The sequence below is a fragment of the Notothenia coriiceps genome, unplaced genomic scaffold (genome assembly GCF_000735185.1).
Source record: "Notothenia coriiceps isolate Sejong01 unplaced genomic scaffold, NC01 NC01_scaffold00019000, whole genome shotgun sequence".
In the NCBI taxonomy this organism is placed as follows: Eukaryota; Metazoa; Chordata; class Actinopteri; order Perciformes; family Nototheniidae; genus Notothenia; species Notothenia coriiceps.
The window spans coordinates 75,642-96,779 of NW_011351701.1; the positions used below are offsets into that span (position 1 = coordinate 75,642).

General features: G+C 43.4%; 1 protein-coding gene across 1 annotated transcript in view; it reads left to right on the top strand.

Moving 5' to 3' along the window:
* The window catches only part of foxj3 (forkhead box J3), a 69,354-nt gene that overhangs the window by 34,221 nt on the left and 13,995 nt on the right, over nt 1-21,138 (top strand). The window contains 2 exon segments of the mRNA XM_010778197.1: nt 15,967-16,041; nt 19,254-19,337. Coding sequence (XP_010776499.1) covers nt 15,967-16,041; nt 19,254-19,337 — 159 coding nt within the window.

Consider the following 21,138-nt stretch of genomic DNA (forward strand, 5'->3'; position numbering starts at 1 on the left):
GGCACTCGATGGAAAACTAAGTGTAGTATACAGGGAAAGCTGAGAGCGTAATTTTGTTTGTCTAAATCGTTTTGTAGGCTATGGACGATGACTAAAGGTTTTGAGCAGCTCCCCACGGCCCTCATCTGTTTCCGCTCCTGAAGGGAGTCTAAGAAAGTAACGAATGATTTTTTCCAGTATGAGTTGTTTTGAAATGTGTTCAAATACCAGGGCGTTTATAACGTTTAACTGTTGCACTGAGGTTGATTTTCTAGCCCAACTGTGGCCTCAGGCTACATATTGGGACAAAGAGAGGCACGGCCTACAGGAAGTGATGATCTCAGCACCACATAAACGGGGAGTCTCGTGGCAAAGACACAGTAATACAGATTCTGACTCTTCCTCCAGTTATTAGTAGGGCTGCCTCAATTTAAATCGTCATATAATAATAATAAAAAAATAATCGTTTTATTTCGATTACGTTGTTCTTCGTAATCGTTGCAAGCCATAATCGTAATCGCGATTTAAAATACGATTTAATTGAGCAGCCCTACTAATAACTGGAGGAAGAGTCAGGATCTGTATTACTGTGTCTTTGCCAGAGCTCTCCGTTTATGTGGTGACTGAGATCATCACCTCCTGTAGGCCGTGCCCTCTCTTTGTCACAAATATGTAGCCTGAGGCACAGTTGGGCTAGAAAATCAACCTCAGTGTCACAGTTAACGTTATAAACTGCCTGGTATTTGAAGCACATTTCAAAACAACTCATAACTGGAAAAATCATTAGTTATTTCTTAGACTCTTCAGAGGGAAAGATGAAGGGCCGTGGGGAGCTGCTCAAAACTCTTTAGTCATCGTTCCATAGCTAGAAAGATTTAGACAAAAATAGCTCTCAGCTTTCCCCTGTATTATAACTTAGTTTTCCCATCGAGTGCCCTTTTGCCCTCTATCATTTCTCGACTTGGTTTGCGGTCGCCTTTTGTGTAATGTAGCGCGTGTGTACAGTTAGAGTTTAATATTGCTGAGCGTGTCTGTGAATACGGCCATCTCCTCAAAAGAAATGGAAAGAAAAAACATTTCCATGAGTATTTGTTAGCATGAAGAATAAGAAAAGCAAGCAGTATTGTAGTCCGCATTACAAAGTAATCATAAGTGCATTCTCAGATAAGATTTCTGATTTGCATTTTTCTTCCTCAACTGATTTATAATTGTAAAATCCAAACTGTTTTATGCATGTTTGTACAATTTACTGTTCAACTGTAAGTCACCAAAGTGTGAACACAAAGTAAACATGAGCGGAAGCCACCAGCTGCTAAAAGGCTTAGTATTCAATACAAACCTAATTGCCTCCTTTATTTGTATTAAGATACTGAACTGTTTCTTTGATATCTGTCCATAATATAACATTGGCAATGCTCTAGTGCTCGTACAAGCCAACAATTAACCCGGTTAACTTGTATTGTGTAAATATTAAAAACGGCCTATTATTTCCCTGAACCAGGACACATCTCTAGGAGGGATATTTTAGAAATGGTCCTTGTATCCATATCAACTGATAGTCTCTCTAAATATTCATATTAACTGGCTGTAACTGTACACAGCCTAACACAGTCAGAGCCTCCAGTCCGGATGCATTAGTGCAGCGATTGGTTAGAGTCAAATCAAATCCTGCCCTCCAGGAAACTGCTAATAAGAAGCCAATGTCGGACTGAATAATGGAGTTGTACCATAATGGCTATTCAGTCTGAATATGACTCTACCTTTTGTTGACACTGGGATCGCAGATGGTGCCTTTTAACATCAACTCTTATGTGTGCACTGATTTCTGCCCTGACAAGGAGGCAGAGATGTACGCTGATGAATGCTATAAATAGATCACCGTGCCTTTTAACACTGATTCTGCCCCGTTAGATTCATCGGAGCTGGGTTACACTGTCTCCTGCTGCCAGCTCCATCCGTATACCAAATGTTATTTTAGAAAAGTAAACAAGGTGGCATTTCATTTCTAACAAACATCTTTTGAGTCTGATTGATTGATTTTTTTCTCCCCGTCTTTTTAAAGGTATAATTAATAATATTCATAATTAAGGTAGCCTGCTCTCCCTGAAGAGCGCTTGCCTCCTGTGAAGCGTGCGGCTAATTGATCTGCCAGCGCTGTAGCGTGCACGCAGCATTTCCTTTTTGGAAATGAAAGGAAAGAGGCGGCAGGACTAATTGGCAGAGGCTGGAGAAGGATCTTTTCAAAAAAGTCTACAGCAACCTGAGACTGCTGATAGGGTCAGAGGTCTGTAGCTTGATTGTGGCAAAGCCCTCTACTGAATATCCACTAGCGACGTGGGCTCAGTCTTACGTCCACACTGTAGGTCGGTCACTTTTGATAGAAGATATAACAAAATGAGTACACTGGCCCTGATGATGCCGTGTTAATCAAATATGCATGGCAACTAATTATCTTGAAAAATACGCCGATGTTGTTCCATTTCCTCGTTTGATTTAATCCACTTTCTCTCTTTTTTCTGCAATTATTTAACCACTTTCTCCGTCAGCCTCCCGCAGCTTCACTCTGCTCTTCACAATCCTTGCTTTTTTTTTTTAATCAAAGGTGAGCAGCCATGTGTCTCGACAGAGTTCTGCTGCTGCCCGCCATTAAATGCTGCTTATTGATAAAGATGTCACCATGGCAGAGGATATGGGGGGGGGGTTGTTCTCTGACTAGTCAGTGAAGCAGCTTGGCTGTCTCTTATCCCAGAGAGATATTTGATCATGCTGCTGCTGCGTCCTCAGTGGGGTCAGCAGTCTGTGAGAGGGGGACGGTGACACAGCTGTGGCAGCCGAGTGGAACCAGTGATGGATGACATGCCAGATTGGGCCGCGCTGCCTTCCCCGGCGCCTGCGATGACAGGCACTGGCTCTCGCATCTCACATTCAGCATCAGTAGGGCTAATCGCGGGTCATGCCGGCCACAGATGTGACACACAAATATCGCTCCTGTAATTGCTCGTTTGTCAACGTCACATTCTCGAAGAGCAGATTTCTGCAGCCACTTTATTGAATAAAACTGGCAGAAATGGACAAACTCAAAAACGAAAGTGATGAAATTAAATTGAAATGCAGGTCATTTTACACAAAGTCCTCACAGGATAAAAGCATTTCTGTGCGTATAAACGGCTATAATCAATATTTTTGTATTAAAAATAAATAACATGGCTAATTGTAAAAATCTAATATTATCATCTGAGTCTTTTAGCTTATCATCTAAGTCTTTTACTTATTTTATCGCAACATTTTAATCCACTGATGGAGTCGCTAAAGACCCAAACCATTGTCTCAGGAGTCGGTGGAAACCAAAACGGAGCTTAAAGGAGATTTTACATTCATTGGTCAACACAAAAACAATCTACATTAACGCTCATGTTACTTTGCATCTGCTGGACTGGACGTAAAAGGGAACATTTCCAACATGTTGAAATGTCAACTTTCAAAAATATGTCTGTTGCTTAAATCTTATTTATACCTCCTCTGCAGGTATTCTTATGGACAGTATTTTAGAAAAACGCACTGAAACAGAAATGTAGCTGAGGGTAATTTACTAACAGTATCACTACGGATAAATATGAAAACGTTGAGTAAATGCAATCCATTATTTTCTTTCTTTTCTTCTCATATTCAATATTGAAAGCTACATTCTTTTGAACTACAAATGTTCCCAGCTTGTAGTATGTCAATTGTTGTGTGTGTGTGTGTGTGTGTGTGTGTGTGTGTGTTCGTGTGTGTGCTCACATTATAATCCCAGCCCTGGCTCTAAGCCCTTCAGCCTGTGCTCCTCCAGCCACAAGGCCACAGCCTCTCCCCACCAGTTAATTGCATCTGAATTAGCCCATTAATGTGGCCGTGTAGAGGGATGAAGGGGTGCACCGAGGTGTCTGGCCTCTTTTGACCACTGCAATGTATTATTAATGGGTCAGCAAGTGTGGCAGCTCTGCATTCACTTGGCTAATGGACTGTAGGGTGGGTCTGTGATTTCCTTTTCAGAAGAAAATCACATCTAATACATATTACAAAAAAAAAAAAAGATTCTCTTTGGCCCTTTTCAGGATTTGTTACCGAGAGCAGAGCGGAGATTTAAAACGTTGCTTCTTGCCGTTGCTTTGTGGACTTGCTCCCTGCTGACAGGTTACTGTGGGGAGTCCAAGGGTACACTGAGTCATCATCACCCTGTGTCTGTCATGGACATGTACCGCGATGTACTGTGCTAATGAAAAGTATCAGTTCAGATTCATACGGGTGATGATAGTAAACGGCTTACTCATTCCTCTGCTTGTGAAGTAGCCGAGGGTTTTTTAGAGCATTGAGATTACTGTAGCAAATGTACGTTTGCACACAACAGAATAAGAATAAGACCTTTCTCCAGCTGATCTTTGCTACTGACAGCCCAACCCTTTGAAGGATACACACCTTCGCTTTGTGAAAATAGATAACACCAGGCAGAAGGAGAGGCGTGGTCATGTTGAATATCTCTCTCCTTATGATATTTAAATATCACACTTGATTTTGAGTTTTTTTTAAACCTAATATCAACGTAATGTAATTCTTTGTTTGATCCATTTGCACCGAAAGAACAGTGGTGTGTAGCTACGGTCGCTTTGTTTTTCAACAGTCAGCAGCCACAGAGATATGACAATGCAAATATACAAGGTTAGGGAACGCATGTGACTGTTTTATTTATTTGTATGCTAATGTGCATATTGAGCAGCAGCATCAGCTCTATAATGTGTGAGTAGACATGCAGGGGAAACAAAAGGTCAAAACCTCTCCGTTTTTTCCCCACTAGATATCATACGTTTTCATTAGGACTTTTTTCTGTTTCGCATTTTCTGTCCCGAACATCCCATTTTACAGTCTTAGTTCAAGGATGCAAACTGTGCTCCTCCTCGCTGCCTGAGCCAAAACAGAAAAGGATGTACATTGAAGTAGCACACAAAGATTTCTGTGCTGCTTTGTAATTTGTCTAACTCCTAAGTGGACAGTTGGCACTACCCCGTCACCATTAGTAGCTGCAGTCAGTTCTTCATTGTTAGTGGGCACTGTAGTCAGCAGGCTGCTGTGAGCCATTGTCAGAGGATAGCATCAGAGGCTCTTCTTCTGGCTGATAATTAAGTGGCGTACTGACAAACGGCTTTCATCAGATCCCTCATGTGGAACTGAGAGCATGCGAAGGCTTTCAGGGAGGATAAACCGGAGGACGTCACTTTGCCTCCAATCTTTCATGGCCTTGAACAGCCTCTGCAGTGGAGGAGGAAGGGAGAGGAAAAGCACAGGAGAAGAGTGCAAGCCTGAGTCGCTCACAGAACCAGATTTACAGCGCTGCGCAAGGCTGCTTTATCTGCTTATATGCACTCACCGTTTCCCTCAAGTGACCAAGCACACAGTATGTGTCTTTTTTCCCGATTTGAGTATCTGTCAAATTATTTTTGTTGCCTCTGGGCTTGTATAACTTGTGATGACCTGAGTGCATGAGAAAGGAAGGTGAACCAGAGCGTGCAATCACAATTATAACTCCTAAAGAACTAAAGTGACTACCACCTCCCTGTTGTTCCCAATCCCCCCCCCCCCTTTGGTTCAGGAGTAGAGTCACTGTGCATGCTGTTTGCCGGCTCCTCGTTTTAGATTAAGCTGCTGTACAAACATTTATTGTGTGGGTTTGCCAAACTGTAACAGAATACTGTCGTCTGTTGTGATATGCATTGCAAACTGCTGTCCCTACGCTCGGCCAAAGATGGTTTGTTTGCTAACGTTAGCTCATCAGCAGCTAAGCTGGAGGCCGACGAGCTCTAAACAGGATCATTCAGATGATAGTCCATGTTGCTATTCACCAGAAATGACCAGAAGCATTTCCTATATCATTCCATATTTGAATGGATTTAATGATTATATTATTGAACATGTTTTGACTTTAACATATACAGTAATGTAGCTGTTATTTCTTAAATGTGAGCTACAGTCAGTTGTTCTGGTTTTCTAGATACATGTAGCTTTTTAAGTTCAAACTAAATGCTGATGGAATATTTCTCTGGCTGTTGAAAATGGTGAAACAAAGCAGTTCACTTTCTTGATTGCCACGAGATCCAATTTCTGTTTAACAAGATATTTGACTTAAATAAAATAAATGTTCATTTCATTGTAATATATTTTTTAGCACAATAGACCCCCAACAAAATGGTGTGCGTGTCCTTTTTCTATCACTCAATCTGCATATGCAAGTCTCCGCCCACCATCATTTCTTCTCAACATGTCTTGTTCTCATCGCCAAAGACAACCCTGTCGAAGGTCAAATCTTTTCTAAAATAATCCACTTCATGGAATAATGCTGCACTTCTGCATGCCGCGCCGTGCTAACGTTTACACATTGGAGGTTGAACCAAACGGCTTGGCTGTGTGCGGTTTGGAGTGAGAGGCACATGAATCGGCAAAGAGAGACAAAGACGGATCGCCTCTGAAGGACTCTGATCAAATAGGCTTCCTATAAGTGGCTCAGGGCTTTTGTGGTTGTTTGACCTGCCATTCAGCGGTGCACTAAGTTGCATTTCCCACATGGCTTTTCAAATCAGCAGTGACCGCCTCCCAAATTATAAGGGGAATGCTCCATTTTCAAACGTAGCATTCAAGCCAGGGCTGTAACCCTCAGCGCACCTAGAAAATAATGCAGAAGCAGTTTTTCTTTTTTTTCCCTTATTTTTCTTCAGGTCCATTCCAAGGTTGGCTTTACAACAACAAAGCAGGAAGGGAATGTGGGTACATGGGCCCGAGTGGGATTGAGTTCAGAACATTTATATTGACGCTTTTGCTCTCCAACCCCACGCTGCCGTTGAAAAGGGAACATCCTTGGTGCAGCATTCATAAACCTCTTTTATGCCACCAGAGAACTATGGGGGTTTTGTTTTGGCTCGGTCTATTGCCTGGGCTCTATAGGATGCAGTATCCCTGGGTTACCCTCGGCCCAAATGACTTGGCAGATAAAGTTGGATTTCTTTTTCTTTCAGAATAGGCAGATAAGATAAATATCTAGTGCCGATAGCTTTGGTTAATGTGTATCTAAAGGTGGTTAATATGGAGACGGCTTGTATTTATTCAAGATAGTGACCAGTAGACGCCTTTCTCCTGATTATACTCTTAGCCTTTCCTGCAGTGTGAATGTATGGAGCTGACCTCTGGAAACACAACACCTGTGGATACTGATGCAACACACTGACCTCAGTTGTCATCTCCGTTTGCTCCCCTGTAGCGCGAGGCAACATTTGAAAGGTTTTTATCTTTTTGTTTTGCTCTTTGTTCCTTGTTATTATTTTTCATAATTAAAGCTTTTTAAAAAAAAACGTAATAACCAAATCCAAGCATCTCACTAAATGTTCTGAATCTTTTTAGATAGCAATGTCTTTTTGAGTCCACACAACATGTAATCGCTTATCAAGCTCATTTCTTTCTTGCATGTATTGGCCTCATTATATGAGCCTGCCGGTGAAAAATGGGTTTAATTTAGCCAAATGCTCACTGCTAAGCGGAGGAAGAAAAATACAATTTCCCCATAGTGTCATCTCCTTCTGCACAAATGGCTGGTGAGTTTTAATTACTATAATACCTCAATGTGCTCCAGCAGATGACCTGAGTCTACGTAGTGAAAGTTAGTGATCAGCGCTCGCTTTCTTTTGTCTTTGCATCGTAGACATAGCGCTCTCCTAGCATGCACTAACCTGTGAAATGTTTTTAGGACAATTTTGTATTTTGCTGCAGCAGGCAAGCAAACTGTATGTTTTATTAAAACTACATACAAGTCAGTAGAGATCAGAGAGTACTGGGTTTAAAACCTTGCATGCCAACATATTACTACTAGATGTCGAGGGAGGCAGATCAAATGCCTTTGAAGATGGTTGGAGTAAATCAAGTTAAAAATCGTTATAGTTGTTTTGTATTTGAGTGTGGGCTTTGGGTCTCTCAGTAGCTGCGCTCGATGCGGTGTGTGTGTGTGTGTGTGTGTGTGTGGACTTCTTAAGTCTGACAGTATGTTGTCTGCGGGGGAGAGTTCAATGTAGTCAATAAGGCTTAAGCAGTATGATAGAATACAAAATGTCTTTAATAGATGCCTAATGTAATGTTTTGAGTCATTAAAGCCCAGGAAAACCTACTTACTTGACTTTCTCCTGATTTCCATGTACATGTTGTGAACGCGTAAAGTAGAACACGAGGTGACAGTGAAGTATAAAGCTTCCTGCCACTTCCTTTGTCATCACGCAGCAGGTTCTCATCCAGTCACTCAGAAGAGCCTCGTTCGAATGGCCTCAGGGTCACCTCTCTTCTCACAGCTAACAGGATTAAATCATCCTGTGATCGCACCTGGATGAACCTACCTGTGTGTGTGTGTGTGTGTGTGTGTGTGTGTGTGTGTGTGTGTGTGTGTGTGTGTGTGTGTGTGTGTGTGTGTGTGTGTGTGTGTGTGTGTGTGTGTGTGTGTGTGTGTGTGTGTGTGTGTGTGTGTGTGTGTGTGTGTGTGTGTGTGTGTGTGTGTGTGTGTCCAATAAAACCTTTTTTTAAAGCTTTGCTGAGCGAACGCTGTGGCATCCCACATGCCTTCCCACACCCACTACAAATAGACAGCGAAGGTGCTACATTCCGTGGCCTCGGTGCAGATCCCCGAGGCTGAGGAGTATGTTTTGTGTTGGTGGGCATGTCACAGGGTCCTTAGAAAATAACAAAGGCCTAAAAATACAGTAATCTACCTGCGTGTGTTACTGTACTCTATTGATCCAGTTCCTTTTATCGTGGGCTTGCTCGCTGCTCTTAGTTCTCGCTGCTCCTCGCGGTCGCACCTTTCTTTCTTTTTGGTAGTCTCTTGGTAAGGCCTTCAAAAAGTCTAATGAGTTAATATGTACTGATAATTAGCTATAGATGAAATACTTCATAATATTCTGCATATAATCTATTTTTGTAATCTTTCAATTGTTCTAATAGTACTTAAACGACAAATTGATTGGAAATATAGTAATATTTTCTTGAGTTTTGTAGGGCTGCCTGCAACTACAGTACCTTTTTCATTATAGATTATTCTGTCCATTATTTGTTTTAGGTATTTATTTTGTGAATGCGACTTCTATTTACCTCCAACTGAAAATTACCTATTCAAATATTTGTTTGTATTCATCAAACAGTCTTAAACTCATGCAGGTTAGCAACCACAACAAACCCTCACGTCGGAGAAGCTGACACCTTTGAAAAAACGAGTTAGTTAAAGGTGGGGTAGGTAAGTTTGAGAAACCGGCTCGAGATACACTTTTTGTTATATTCCATGGAATGCTCTTAATATCCCGATAGCAATGAATATCTGAAGTGCTTTGACAAAAAATCCATACAAAAATGTCATCTGTGGAAGCCGTAGTACTGTAAAAAGCACGACCAATCATTTGAGCCGGCCCGGCTAAAATAACTGGATGGCCTACCTGCCTGTCAGCCTTCTATCTGTGCACAAACTTATCTCGTGCCCTCATTGGTCATGTGCGCGTTCGCGTGTGTTGGAGGAGGGGCTCTGTAAGGAAGTTGCAGATTTTCTCCGGTTGTGTATTTTCAAATTCTAGCGCACTCGAGCTGGTTTCTCCGAAATTACCTACCACACCTTTAACAATCGGTACTAGATTTCACAATTCATTTTGTCTCAACGCGCACAACCTTTTTCAACTGATGCCCTTTAGGCGCTGCTATGGATCACTGCCCACCGTCTCGTCCCGTTTTAAAAGCTGCAACACCGCTTACACTCCTCACCATCCACTTCTCTGACAGATGTACTGAACTTCAAACCCATGTAGCAATCTTGTAAAAGCTGTCTGAACTGCGTCTTCAAGTCCTTTGTGAGTGATGTCAGTGTGTTAGTCATGAGTCTAATGTGATAATATCTGCGTTTGATATCTCTGACAGTATAGAGCCTTCCCACCATGATGTGAAGAAAGCAGACCCCACCACCACGCTTGGTCGTGTTGCATTCTTCTAGCATGCAGCAGGAAGTGCTTCGTCATTTTTGATTGACGTCCTTTTCATAATATAATCTTGATCAAATATCGCTAATTCACTGCCGTCTTGTGTGGCTGCCACTTTTTAAAAAAAAATTATATCTACTCTCCGTGTTCGTTTGCACATGCCCAACCACAAGCTCTTTCTTTCAATTTCTTTGGCTACCGTTTCACTCATTCATTCTTTCTCTCACCCACTCAACGAGCTGCTTTATCTTTCCGTCTCACCGTTCATTCCTCCAGCAGATATTATTTCTCTATGTTTTAAGCTGATCCAAATCTCGGCCATGGCTCGAGTCTTTTGTGTCTCTCCATCATTCAGACTTGTTGACAGGTCAATGAGAGGTCCTCTCCTCTAAAGGACCAGCAGGAATACTTTCTTATTATTTCAGATTTGTCATTCTCCCTCCTCTGGACAGACACGCGCTACAAGATATTAGACTCGGCACCACAGGCCTGTCTTATTTTTTTCCCCACTCTAAAAGCCCTTAAGCAAATTATGGTAAAGTGAATTGTTAATGTGGAAACACTGATTGGGTACACATTACAATGCCCCCTTAACTTACTCTGAGCTTTAAATTGTACATCTTTTGATTCAGACCTGCTCTTAATTTGAAATATAAATGTAACACGGACAACATTTCTATTTGAAATATTTGCTTTCATGCGCAGCTCCTGTAGCGGGTGTTAAATGTTTAACCACTGGTTTCTGACATCATTCAACGCGGCCTATTTTCCCACAAACTGCAATGCTAGGGAGCCCTTTCATCCCAGAGACAGCAGCGTTTCAGCCCCCCCCCCTTCTTCCTGGAGTTTAATCGTAACACTTTAAGAGCCGCTGTAGGTCATCTTAGCCTCTCACTCAGGAATGTTACAGGTAAACTCAAAAACTGCCCTTTGTTGCTCTTTGTTAGTTGAGGGAAATGTAAGAGTGGGCTGTGTGTCGGTCCGTCAAAGCCCCCGCACACATTCTTTTTTTTCTTTCCTTTTTTTAAATCTTTGTCCTGAGGCTCAAAAGTTTCAGGAAGTTGGTGTGAATGTGGGAAGGCCAGGAAGCTGCGGGGGCATTGATTCATTCACGTCGGACCGCAGTGGGGCTCCTCCTCTCCCTGGGTTGCTGGTGCTCATCCCTATGTCATAACCGGTATGTGCGCACACGTGTGTCTGTCCCAGCATGCCGAGTCCGCTCCCCTGGGTCCCTGACCGTGTGCACAGGGTGCCTCCTCCTCCCCAGCTGTGAGGAGCGGGGCTCTGACATGGCCTGTCCCTTTAGCTCACTCTGAGCGTTTGACACGCCGAGCACAGAGGTCAGCCTGACCTACTTTCCCCTGGCGGTCCTTCTGCTGAGCTGCAGCGCTCCTCAGCAGGGGGGGGGGGGGGCAGCGAGGGCGGAGCTGCCTTACGCCTCCTCTGCTGTCCTGGTGTGTTAAATCACCGCCATTTGTTCGGAGACATGTACCAGTGTGTGTGTGTGTGCGTTTCTTTAGGTGTGTAGGAGACATCCCACAGACTCACACAGGCCTGTGCTGAGGTTGGATACGAGGCGCTCTATGGGGGTTACAGGTAGATGCTGGGCAGCACTTGGGCCGGACCCCTGCAGTGGGCTCTGTCTAACTCACTTTGTGCATCACTGTTCACATCCTCTGACCTCTTCTGCCTACTTCACATCCCTTTTACCCTCATACCCATTTGACTGTCTTTAAGCAGATATACTTTGTCCATAAAAAGACTTAGGATTTAAATCTAAGAAGCTGCTGCTCAAATGCTGACGTATTGTTTATATGCTCAACGGTAATTGATCTTAATGTTTCATCAGCCTATCGTAGTCTTGGTACTCCTTTCCCTCCTACTCAGCAAATGCAGTGCGATCTATTAAATGCCCTGATAGTCTCCGTCATCATGTTTTTACTTTTCTTCCCCTGCTGCTGTTATATTTTCGAGTTCCCTTTTGTTCTGGTTCATGTCTTCTCCTGCAAATGACCCACAGCCTGTTAGTTTCACACCACAGATGTGTCTAAAGCAGTGGGGAGAGTTTGTCTGACACAATATGTGGCTTCACGGCCTGTCAGGAGGAGAGCAGGCAGGCAGAGTTCATTAAAAAGTAAACTTCTAATGTAGCGGCAGGCCTCGGCTGCTTGACTGTATCAATGATTTAGTCCCAGCAGAAGGTCCTTAATGGATAGAGCCACCTCTCTGAGTTCAGATGCTGCTGTCCGCCTGGCATCAAGTGGCACACACACACACTCAGGGGCTGTGATGGGAAAATAGTTTGAAGTACTTAAGTGTGTGTAAGAATTGTACAGCTTGCATCACACTCCCTCCCGCTCAGACACTCCCCTGTTGTCATGTCTCAGGGTTGTAAAGTAGCAGAGCTTGCTGAATTGAAAGCCTTATATCTGTTAGTCACCATCCACTATGCATGATCACATTCTGTGTTCACATTGCTTTATTCATCTGAACTAAAGTCCAACTGTGACAAGGCAAGGGACACAGTGAGGCTAAAAGGACAAAGTCTGTGTAATGGTGCTGTCACTGCAGCCTGTGTGAGGTAGACTGGCTGTGAAGAGGAAGAGCAGCTGAGTTGAAGGGGGGGTAGGATCTCTGGTGGTACTTGGCAATATTGGACAAATCAATGACGACAATATTTTTGAAAAAAACCATCTATTGGCATTGTGATGATATTGTACATTTGGCAGTTTGTGCCTTCATTAAACTTTGACACAATGATTGTTTTGGTCAAAAGAAATCATCAGAATGTGGATATAATGACTAAGTGGGTAAAGCCAAATAATACATCAATGTACTCTGGTGCATCCTTTAAAAGCAGGAAAAGACCAAAAGAATTGCGATATTACGAATACCAATATCTGGTCTTATATCATGATATCGATATCAAATCTAAATATTTCCAAGCCCTCATTTCCAGTCATGTTTATGTGCACTCACATTTGGGGTCAAACAGTAAGTTTAAGAGCCACCACATCACTAATACTGTGTTTGAATTCAAGTCTTTGTGATTCTTCTCAGATCCAAGCCTACAGATCAGTGATGATGCTGCAGCGTCACAGCGTTGCACACTCGGAGGGAAAGTGGTTATCATGTTGGCTGGACTTCCTTCAGACCACATAGAGTTCAGTCTGATTTCTTCCGTGTGTAGTTTTGAAGATCCAAGGAGAATATATTGTGGTTTGAGACCTGTCCGTAAATGCATACTAGTGTGTAGCATAGTTACGTAACGGATAATGTTTCAGATAAGGCGAGACATTTGTCTTTCACTAACTTGGCATGTTGAGTCTCTTTTGAAAGTAATAACAGAAATCCACAAATAGGTCATTGAAAACATACAAGATTTCTTGATTTTGAAAGTTGAAAGGATGTGTGAGAATCCTCACTTTGATTTGAAACCTGATGAACTTGTGTGCAGTAGGCGTGTGATTCATGCTTCTTTAATATCTTGTGAGAATCTGTGTCTCTTAATACCCCGTCTGTTGTGTTGTTGTCTTTGTCTGTATTGTTCAAATACCCTCACTTCAGGTGTTTGGTGATACTTCAGCCCAAATCTTTATCGTAATAAACACTTAGCCCTGCAGTTTGAAATGCAGCATTTAGCTCCTTCAGGAACAGCTATGGTTATCTTGAATAAGTTATTCAGAATTTGGTGGTATAGACACAAATGTTTTGTGAATTATGAGTCATGTGGTTCAAGCAGTTTCATTGGACATGTGTCACGCCAACAATTTAATCATTAAAAAAAAAAAATACATTCTTCTTTGATGAGTGCAAAGTTATTTTAAGTGCAACCTTTTTAAACGCACAACTTAAATCATGTCCAGTGCTGCAGTCCAAGTGCTTAGGACGATAAAGTGAGAATGTTACTGACAGGCGTAATCTGCTGTTGTGTGCTACATGTGTGAACACTGTCTGGAGCTCTTACGGGACAACGGATTAAGTAAGTGCTAGCATCTACAGTAGCTCCTTTTTTTGTGAATGGGTGTGCCAGACTGCCGGTTTAAAGGACCCTTCCTCCTCACTGCCCTGCAGGCTGCGAGCGCCACCAGATAGCTAATGTCATGATCACATTTTGGGGATCCATTGTAACATGAATTCATTGTGAAGAAGCAAACTGCCTTCTTTCAAGCCCGCAGGGAAGATTATTTGATTCTCAAAAGATGGATTCTGTATCGAGTTTCACTTTCAGAAAAGATTTCCTTTTGGCACAACAACACAATTGTTTTGTCTGTTGCTCCAGTTTCCCCCCGCTTCCTTTTCTGTTGTCAGACTTATTCTGGATTGCATTGGCACTTTAGAGTGATTTACCAGAAAGATTGACAGCATTACAACGAGGCTCTCATTATCCTGCCTCCTGCGGTATAATTGCCCATACTGTTGAATAAGCAGCTCCCATCTTTTGCACTTGGGGGTCTCTCTCTCCCTCTCTCTGTTCCTCTCTCTCTGTCTCTCTCTCTTTATCTCTTTCTGTCTCTCCCTCCCTCTCTCTGTTTCTCTCTGTCTCTCTCTTTATCTCTCTCTGTTTCTCTCTGTCTCTCTTTCTGTCTCTCTCCCTCCCTCTCTCTGTCTCTCTCTCTTTATCTCTTTCTGTCTGTCCCTCCCTCTCTCTGTTTCTCTCTGTCTCTCTTTCTGTCTCTCTCCCTCCCTCTCTCTGTCTCTCTCTCTGTTTCTCTCTGTCTCTCTTTCTGTCTCTCCCTCTCTCTCTCTCACTGTTTCTCTCTCTATTTCTCTCTCTCTCTCTCCCTCTCTCTCCCTGTCTCTCTCTCTGTTTCTCTCTGTCTCTCTCTCTCCCTCCCACTCCCTGTCTCTCTCTTTCTGTCTCCCTGTCTCTCTCTTTCTGTCTCTCTCTGTCTCTCTCTCTTTTCTCTCTTTATTTCTCCCTTTCTCCCTGTCTCTCTCTCTCTTTATCTCTTTCTGTCTCCCTGTCTCTCTCTCTTTCTGTCTCTCTCTGTCTCTCTCTCTTTTATTTCTCCCTTTCTCCCTGTCTCTCTCTCTCTTTATCTCTTTCTGTCTCCCTGTCTCTCTCTCTTTCTGTCTCTCTCTATGTTCTCTCTTTATGTCTCTCTTACTCTCTCTTTCTCCCTGTCTGTCTCTCTCTTTCTCTCTCTTTATTTCTCCCTTTCTCCCTGTCTGTCTCTCTCTCTTTCTCTCTCTACGTGTGCATCGGTTAAACTCATCAGAGAATCTACAGCTCTTTAGTGTGGCCATCTGTCAATACCACTCCATAAAGTGGAGTAGACAAACGTGTGCATCCATTGGTTCTTGTTCGCCGGCGGCTGGCCTGCCTCCAGCTGCTTCTGAGGGCCCCGCTGTAGCTGGTTAACCCGGGGGCCCGGAGCGCCGCTCTCCAGCCCTCGTGGCTACTCCAGCCCTCCCCCCTCCCTAATCAGGCAGCTGGATAAACCTCCCTCTTCACCGGCGAGAAGTAGCTTGTAACACTGTAATGAGTTAACTTTCAGAATGATCTACATAATTTATTTCCTGCCCCCCCAGGAGCTCGCTGAAGCATTAATTAATATCAGGCCCAAGTATCAGCAACCATCCCAGTGTGGGATTCCTTCTGGCACCTATTTTTGGCACCGGAGGAATTCGATATGTTGTGCAACCAGTCTGCAGTTTGTTGGACATTGATGAAAGATACTGCTTCCTGTTGGCTTGGTACACACACTGGGCTCCTGCATGTGTTTGTGGAGTGAAATCTGGACACAGTGGCAGGCCAGATCTCACGTCACTGAGACGAGCTGACCTCGATGACAGGAGCTGTGACTAACCCTTAAAGATACATGCTAACGAGTTGTGTGCCCTTGTTACTGCTGGCGATAATGTTCTCACGTCCTGCATACTTGTTGGGGTTCTCTTGTTTTTGATATGTGTACACTGACCCCCCCCCTCACCTTTGTCTCTCTCTCTGTCTGTTTCCCCACAGAACTCAATACGGCACAATCTGTCATTGAACAAGTGTTTTCTCAAAGTGCCTCGCTCCAAAGATGATCCCGGAAAGGTGAGAATCTGAAAAGAATGCATGCAGTTACTAAAATAATATATATACCGGTACATAGACTAATATGTTTAGTTTAGTTTCTCAGCTGCCAAAAAAGCCCTGTTACAACATTTCTTTGGTGTGTATCAGCCTATCTCTGGCAGAAAAATGTTACCTTTGAATGGCTGCCAGGACTCTGACTGTCTGGAAATGCATGGCATGCTCGTAATCTATTATGAACCTCCCGCCCCACAGAACTGCATTTCAAATGTAAGGAGACTAGTTGGTTGGACAAGCACAGACAGCAGATGTGGGTGATGGAGAAGGGAAAATAGAAGGGGCCGTAACAGGTTGGAAGTCAGGTCATTTCCAGAGTCTCAAGGTGAACCTGAAGCTACTCTAGGAGAGAATCAGCCCTCATTATCTCTCCATTCTGCTCCCATTTTCTTCTCCGTAAACAATGTAAAGACCAACATGTTAATTTGACATTTGAGTCTCAGTAGGAGCTCCTTCAGTTGCTTTTCCAGCCTCCCAATCTGCAGCGACATCATCCTGATAAGAAGTGCTCCACTGAGGACTTTATGAAGGAGCCTATGGGTCTATATTGAGTTTGACGGCATGCATAGGTCTAACCATATGTAGCCTAACCCAGATTTTATCCCGGCGCTGTCAGAGCATACGCTACATATGCTTAGGGAACCGCAAAAATAATTACACACACACACACACACACACACACACACACACACACACACGCACATGCACACCGACACATGCATGAAGAGCTACGCCTAGCTGTGTAGAGGATGGGGACTGAATGCTAATTTCATGTTTTGCTGTAATCCTCTGATATTGACACTCCTGGGAGCTGCTCCACTAAATACAAAATAATCTATTGCTGTATGGATCCCATTGCAAATGCATGGCCAACATGCTCGCATCCTTAATGTTTAATTTTGAATTTTCCTCACTCCCTTCCCCCCCGAAGACAACTTCAAAGAGGCGCTAGCCGCTCTTGATATGTTGCATCAATATTGTAATGTGGCAGGAATATGAGAACTGCTGGTTGGATGAGATAGGAGAGTCATGCCATTCTCTGTCTGCCTCTCACTCTCACTCGGAGATGGTGTAGGAGATGACAGTTGGTATTGTACATCGATACCCCCCTAAAACCACCTCGGAGGTAGAAATTCATGCCGTGAAGGCTACCGTTAATAATTATTTTTGTAATTGTCTTTGTCTGGATTTTCCAGGACCGGTGTACCTGTTGTGTTTGTTCTTCCTTTATTTACACACAAAAGGGGAACTACATGACAACACTTATGTAGATGTGTGAAAATGAGCTTTGCCATTTACGGGAAGAGAATAGGTCATCTGTTATCAGTTTAACAGTCTTTACAGCAGCCTTTGTTTATCTGGCTGCAGAGGAGATTGTGGCAGTGCCCCAGACTCCACTTCACTTGGCAATGCTTCAGTATTTTGCAGTATATTTGTGAATAATTTAACGACTCTTTATATGTTTTTCTTTTTTTCCTACCAACTCTCTTGGGGTGGGTGTAGGGAAATGCAGAAACTCCCCTCCCATGAGAGTTAACTTAATGTTTTCTTCCTCCCCTAATTAAAAGAAACGCCACCAAGCCTGGCTTTGTTTCTCTGACTCCTAATTTTGAAACATCTGCACCAGTACCCCTGCGTTTAACCCCTTCATCTTAACACAGAGATGAAGCCCATGTAGATACGCCTTTTTCTAACCTAACCATACGATTGTCAGTGAAGCTTCATGTTAAAACACGCGGTGGGTAATGAGGTTTTCTGCTTTAGCCTACATCGATACGAGATGTTTCTTCATCTTTGCTTGATTGTGCTGTGAATTATTCCTCCCCTCTGAGGAAAATGTTAATTGACCCCAAAGCCTCGCACATAATAAAACTTATAATGTTAACCCCCCTGACAAATGAAGGCCAACCCTGGCTTTTCTTTTTAACAATTGCAGTAGTTGTGTATTCGAGCCGTAAAAAAAGAACATATTTTCTGGCTTGAACAAGAGCAGGCCGTTATGCAGCAGTTACTGTATAGACACTTGAGATACAGCTGCTTCTATTGCCTCTCCTGTTGTTCGCACAATTTCTCGTGGAAATAACAATTATTTTCTCTGCTAAAGAAGTAATTTTAAAGGTCCTGAACTCACTTTCTCTGGACAATTGAGATTTTTATCGGGGGGTCAAATGAAATATTAAAAATAAATTCACAACTCGCAGGGCCTCAGGGGTGAAAATCTGTACTGTGAGCGTTGTTCCTGTTGGCTTCGAGGAAGAAAAGCATTGAAAAATCAATTAAATGGGAATGCAAAAGATAAATAATGCAGCCTGGTTGTTGAATTGCGAGCTGCAGCCCCAGAGCCAGCCCAACTGTTCTCTCCTTGATTAGCCTTGCTCAGACCTGAGAAGAAGAAAGCAACACGGCAGGGCGAGCGCTGCCTCAATTCCTGAGCTGAGACTGTGGAGCCTTCATCCTTGGCAACAGCACTCTGACTCAGTACCTGAGGCTGAGGAAGTACAGCTTCAGAAAAGGCTTAGCATTTCACCACCACCAGCTGCCCTCACCAGCCTCTCATTGAGAAGCAGCCGCAGAGGAGGAAAAGCCAAGCCCCTCTCACTAACAAAGCCCACCCACACGCCGCACAAACAGCTCAAATATATATAATAATGCTTGAATAACAGCTTGGGCTGATAGATTTGAGAAGAGCAGATTAGACCTCTTATTTCTAAATAATGTTGGAACCAAACATCTGATGCTCGTGTGCTGTGATTTCGTGTCATAGAGTAAATGTCCAAGTCCAGTGCAAACACTGAAGGGATGTCGTGTGAAACTAGGGCTGCGCAATTAATGGTATTTGAATCGCAATTACGATTTTGGCTTGCAACGATTATGAAAACAACATAATTGAAATAAAACGATTATTTATTTTATTTGTATTTTTTTTGTTTTGGTTTTTCAGTTGAATTATTCTTAAAGTTCAGGGTAATCAACTGTTAAAAACATACTGTTAAAAAAAAATGTTTCAATAAATTAATGTTTTCAAAGTAAATGGATAATCGTTTTTAATAATCGTGATATCAATTATTGACCAAAAATAATCGTGATTTTGATTTTTGCCATAATCGCACAGCCCTATGTGAAACAGCAATGTGTTGTGTTTTATCAGCTCACAGGTCTTTTTGTTCTGTCTGCAGGGCTCTTACTGGGCCATTGACACCAACCCGAAGGAGGACGCCTTGCCCACACGGCCAAAGAAGAGGCCGCGGTCTGGAGAGCGGGTGAGTCTGATGAAAGAAACGGCATATTCCTGAGGAAGCTCTTAGTATGCTGCTCCTCTGCTTCTGCCTCCATCTCAGTATCTATCTGTGCCTCTGTGTCTCTTCTCCTGCTTCCTTCCTTTTGCCCTCCTTTCTCTCCCACTCTTTCTCTACCACACACACGCACGCACGCACGCACGCGCACACACACACACACACACACACACACACACACACACACACACACACAAGCACACGCTCGTATGCCTAAAGCTTCTCTGCAAAGCATCCCACACCAAAATATACAACTATCTGCACTGCAGCACCTTTTTCCTCTACAACAACAACAACAGGCAGCAGGCTCTTGTTATCTTCAACACGGAAATATGATGCTCACACCGATACTTAGCTCTTTGCAACCTGATAGACCTCACGCAGTCCCGTGAAGACTTGCAATAGGATACAACCGCACGCTGCATGGGGTTCCTGCGCTCTCACCTGTAGTGGAGGTTAACGCCCAGAGTCGTGTTTCTCGTTCTGTGACCACGTTGCGCTGTTACACCACAGGTGACCGTCCCTGCTGCTGGCTCCTTCTGCTCCCTTTTTTTTGTATTCATATATTTAAAAGCTTGGAACCACTTGTACATCACAGAGCAAAGCCACGGGGACTGTTAGCTGTGAGTGTGCCGCTCACTCTGAAATTTAAATAGGCTTTTTAACCTTAAGCTCCCATCCTCTGGGCCCAGTGGGGGCAGCTCTCAGGTGTACTTTTAAAAAGCCTACTAGAGTCGCTTATTCATTTGCTGCCAGCATTAAAAAAAAAAAGCGATTTAATGGGGGGGGGCTCCAAAGTCTGAGCATATGTCGGTGTGTGTTATAACTTGCGTGTACATGTATGTAGAGTATGTTACCGCTTGTTTTGACGAGCGTTTCAGTGACGATTAGCTCGAGGCTGTTTCTACAGAGAACATGCCGTTGTTCATGTTTCTGTCGCAGAAAGATTCATGGGCCTTTTCCTCTGTGATTGCTACAAACAATCACTTGCTACAAGCACCAGTCTCTCCACCACCAGCATGAGTGCATAATGAGGCCCTAGCATACAGAGCTGACAGATTAACGTTTGGACTCCTGCCATCAAATACCTCCAGTCAAATAACTCATAAGTGCAACCAGCAGAAAACCTTTAAACGGCATCGATCACGACTTCCGTGGGATTCCTGGAGATGATCAAAAAAGCGTTGTGTCTTTTTGTTCACTTGGTAGTGACACAAACTTTAACAATGGTGAAATGAACCGAAGACAAAGTGGAATAGCAACAGATCTGAGGCCTTAACTCCTCGGAGGGAGCTTGTTCCTCACTGTCTTACACTGTAAACACACGACAGGCCACGCCTCTTTCGGTGCAATGTGCCAAGCCACAGGAATTCCCTTTCTGGTTTTCTCTCCCCTTCTATTCCAGTCTCTCTCCCTCATTCCCGCCTTCTCAGATAGACCAATGGGAGACGCTGGCAGGACGAGTTCTGAACCAACAGAAATCTCTTTCTTTCTCGTCTGTCGGACATTCTTCACAACTGCCCCCCCCCCCTCTTCTTCGTGTGCCTTTCTCATGTAGACTAAGATTTTACTCCCCCATCCCCCAAAGGTTGTATTCCGGGGCAGCCCTAAACATTGGCGTGAATATGATGAAACTCTGGCACTGAGGTGTGATGATTGATGTAGAGAGGGGATTGTTGGAAGTGTGTTTGCTGATGAATAGTATGCCCCCCCCCTCTTTCCCTTCCCTCTTCCTCTCCCTGTCTGTTCAATCCTGCATGCAGGGATT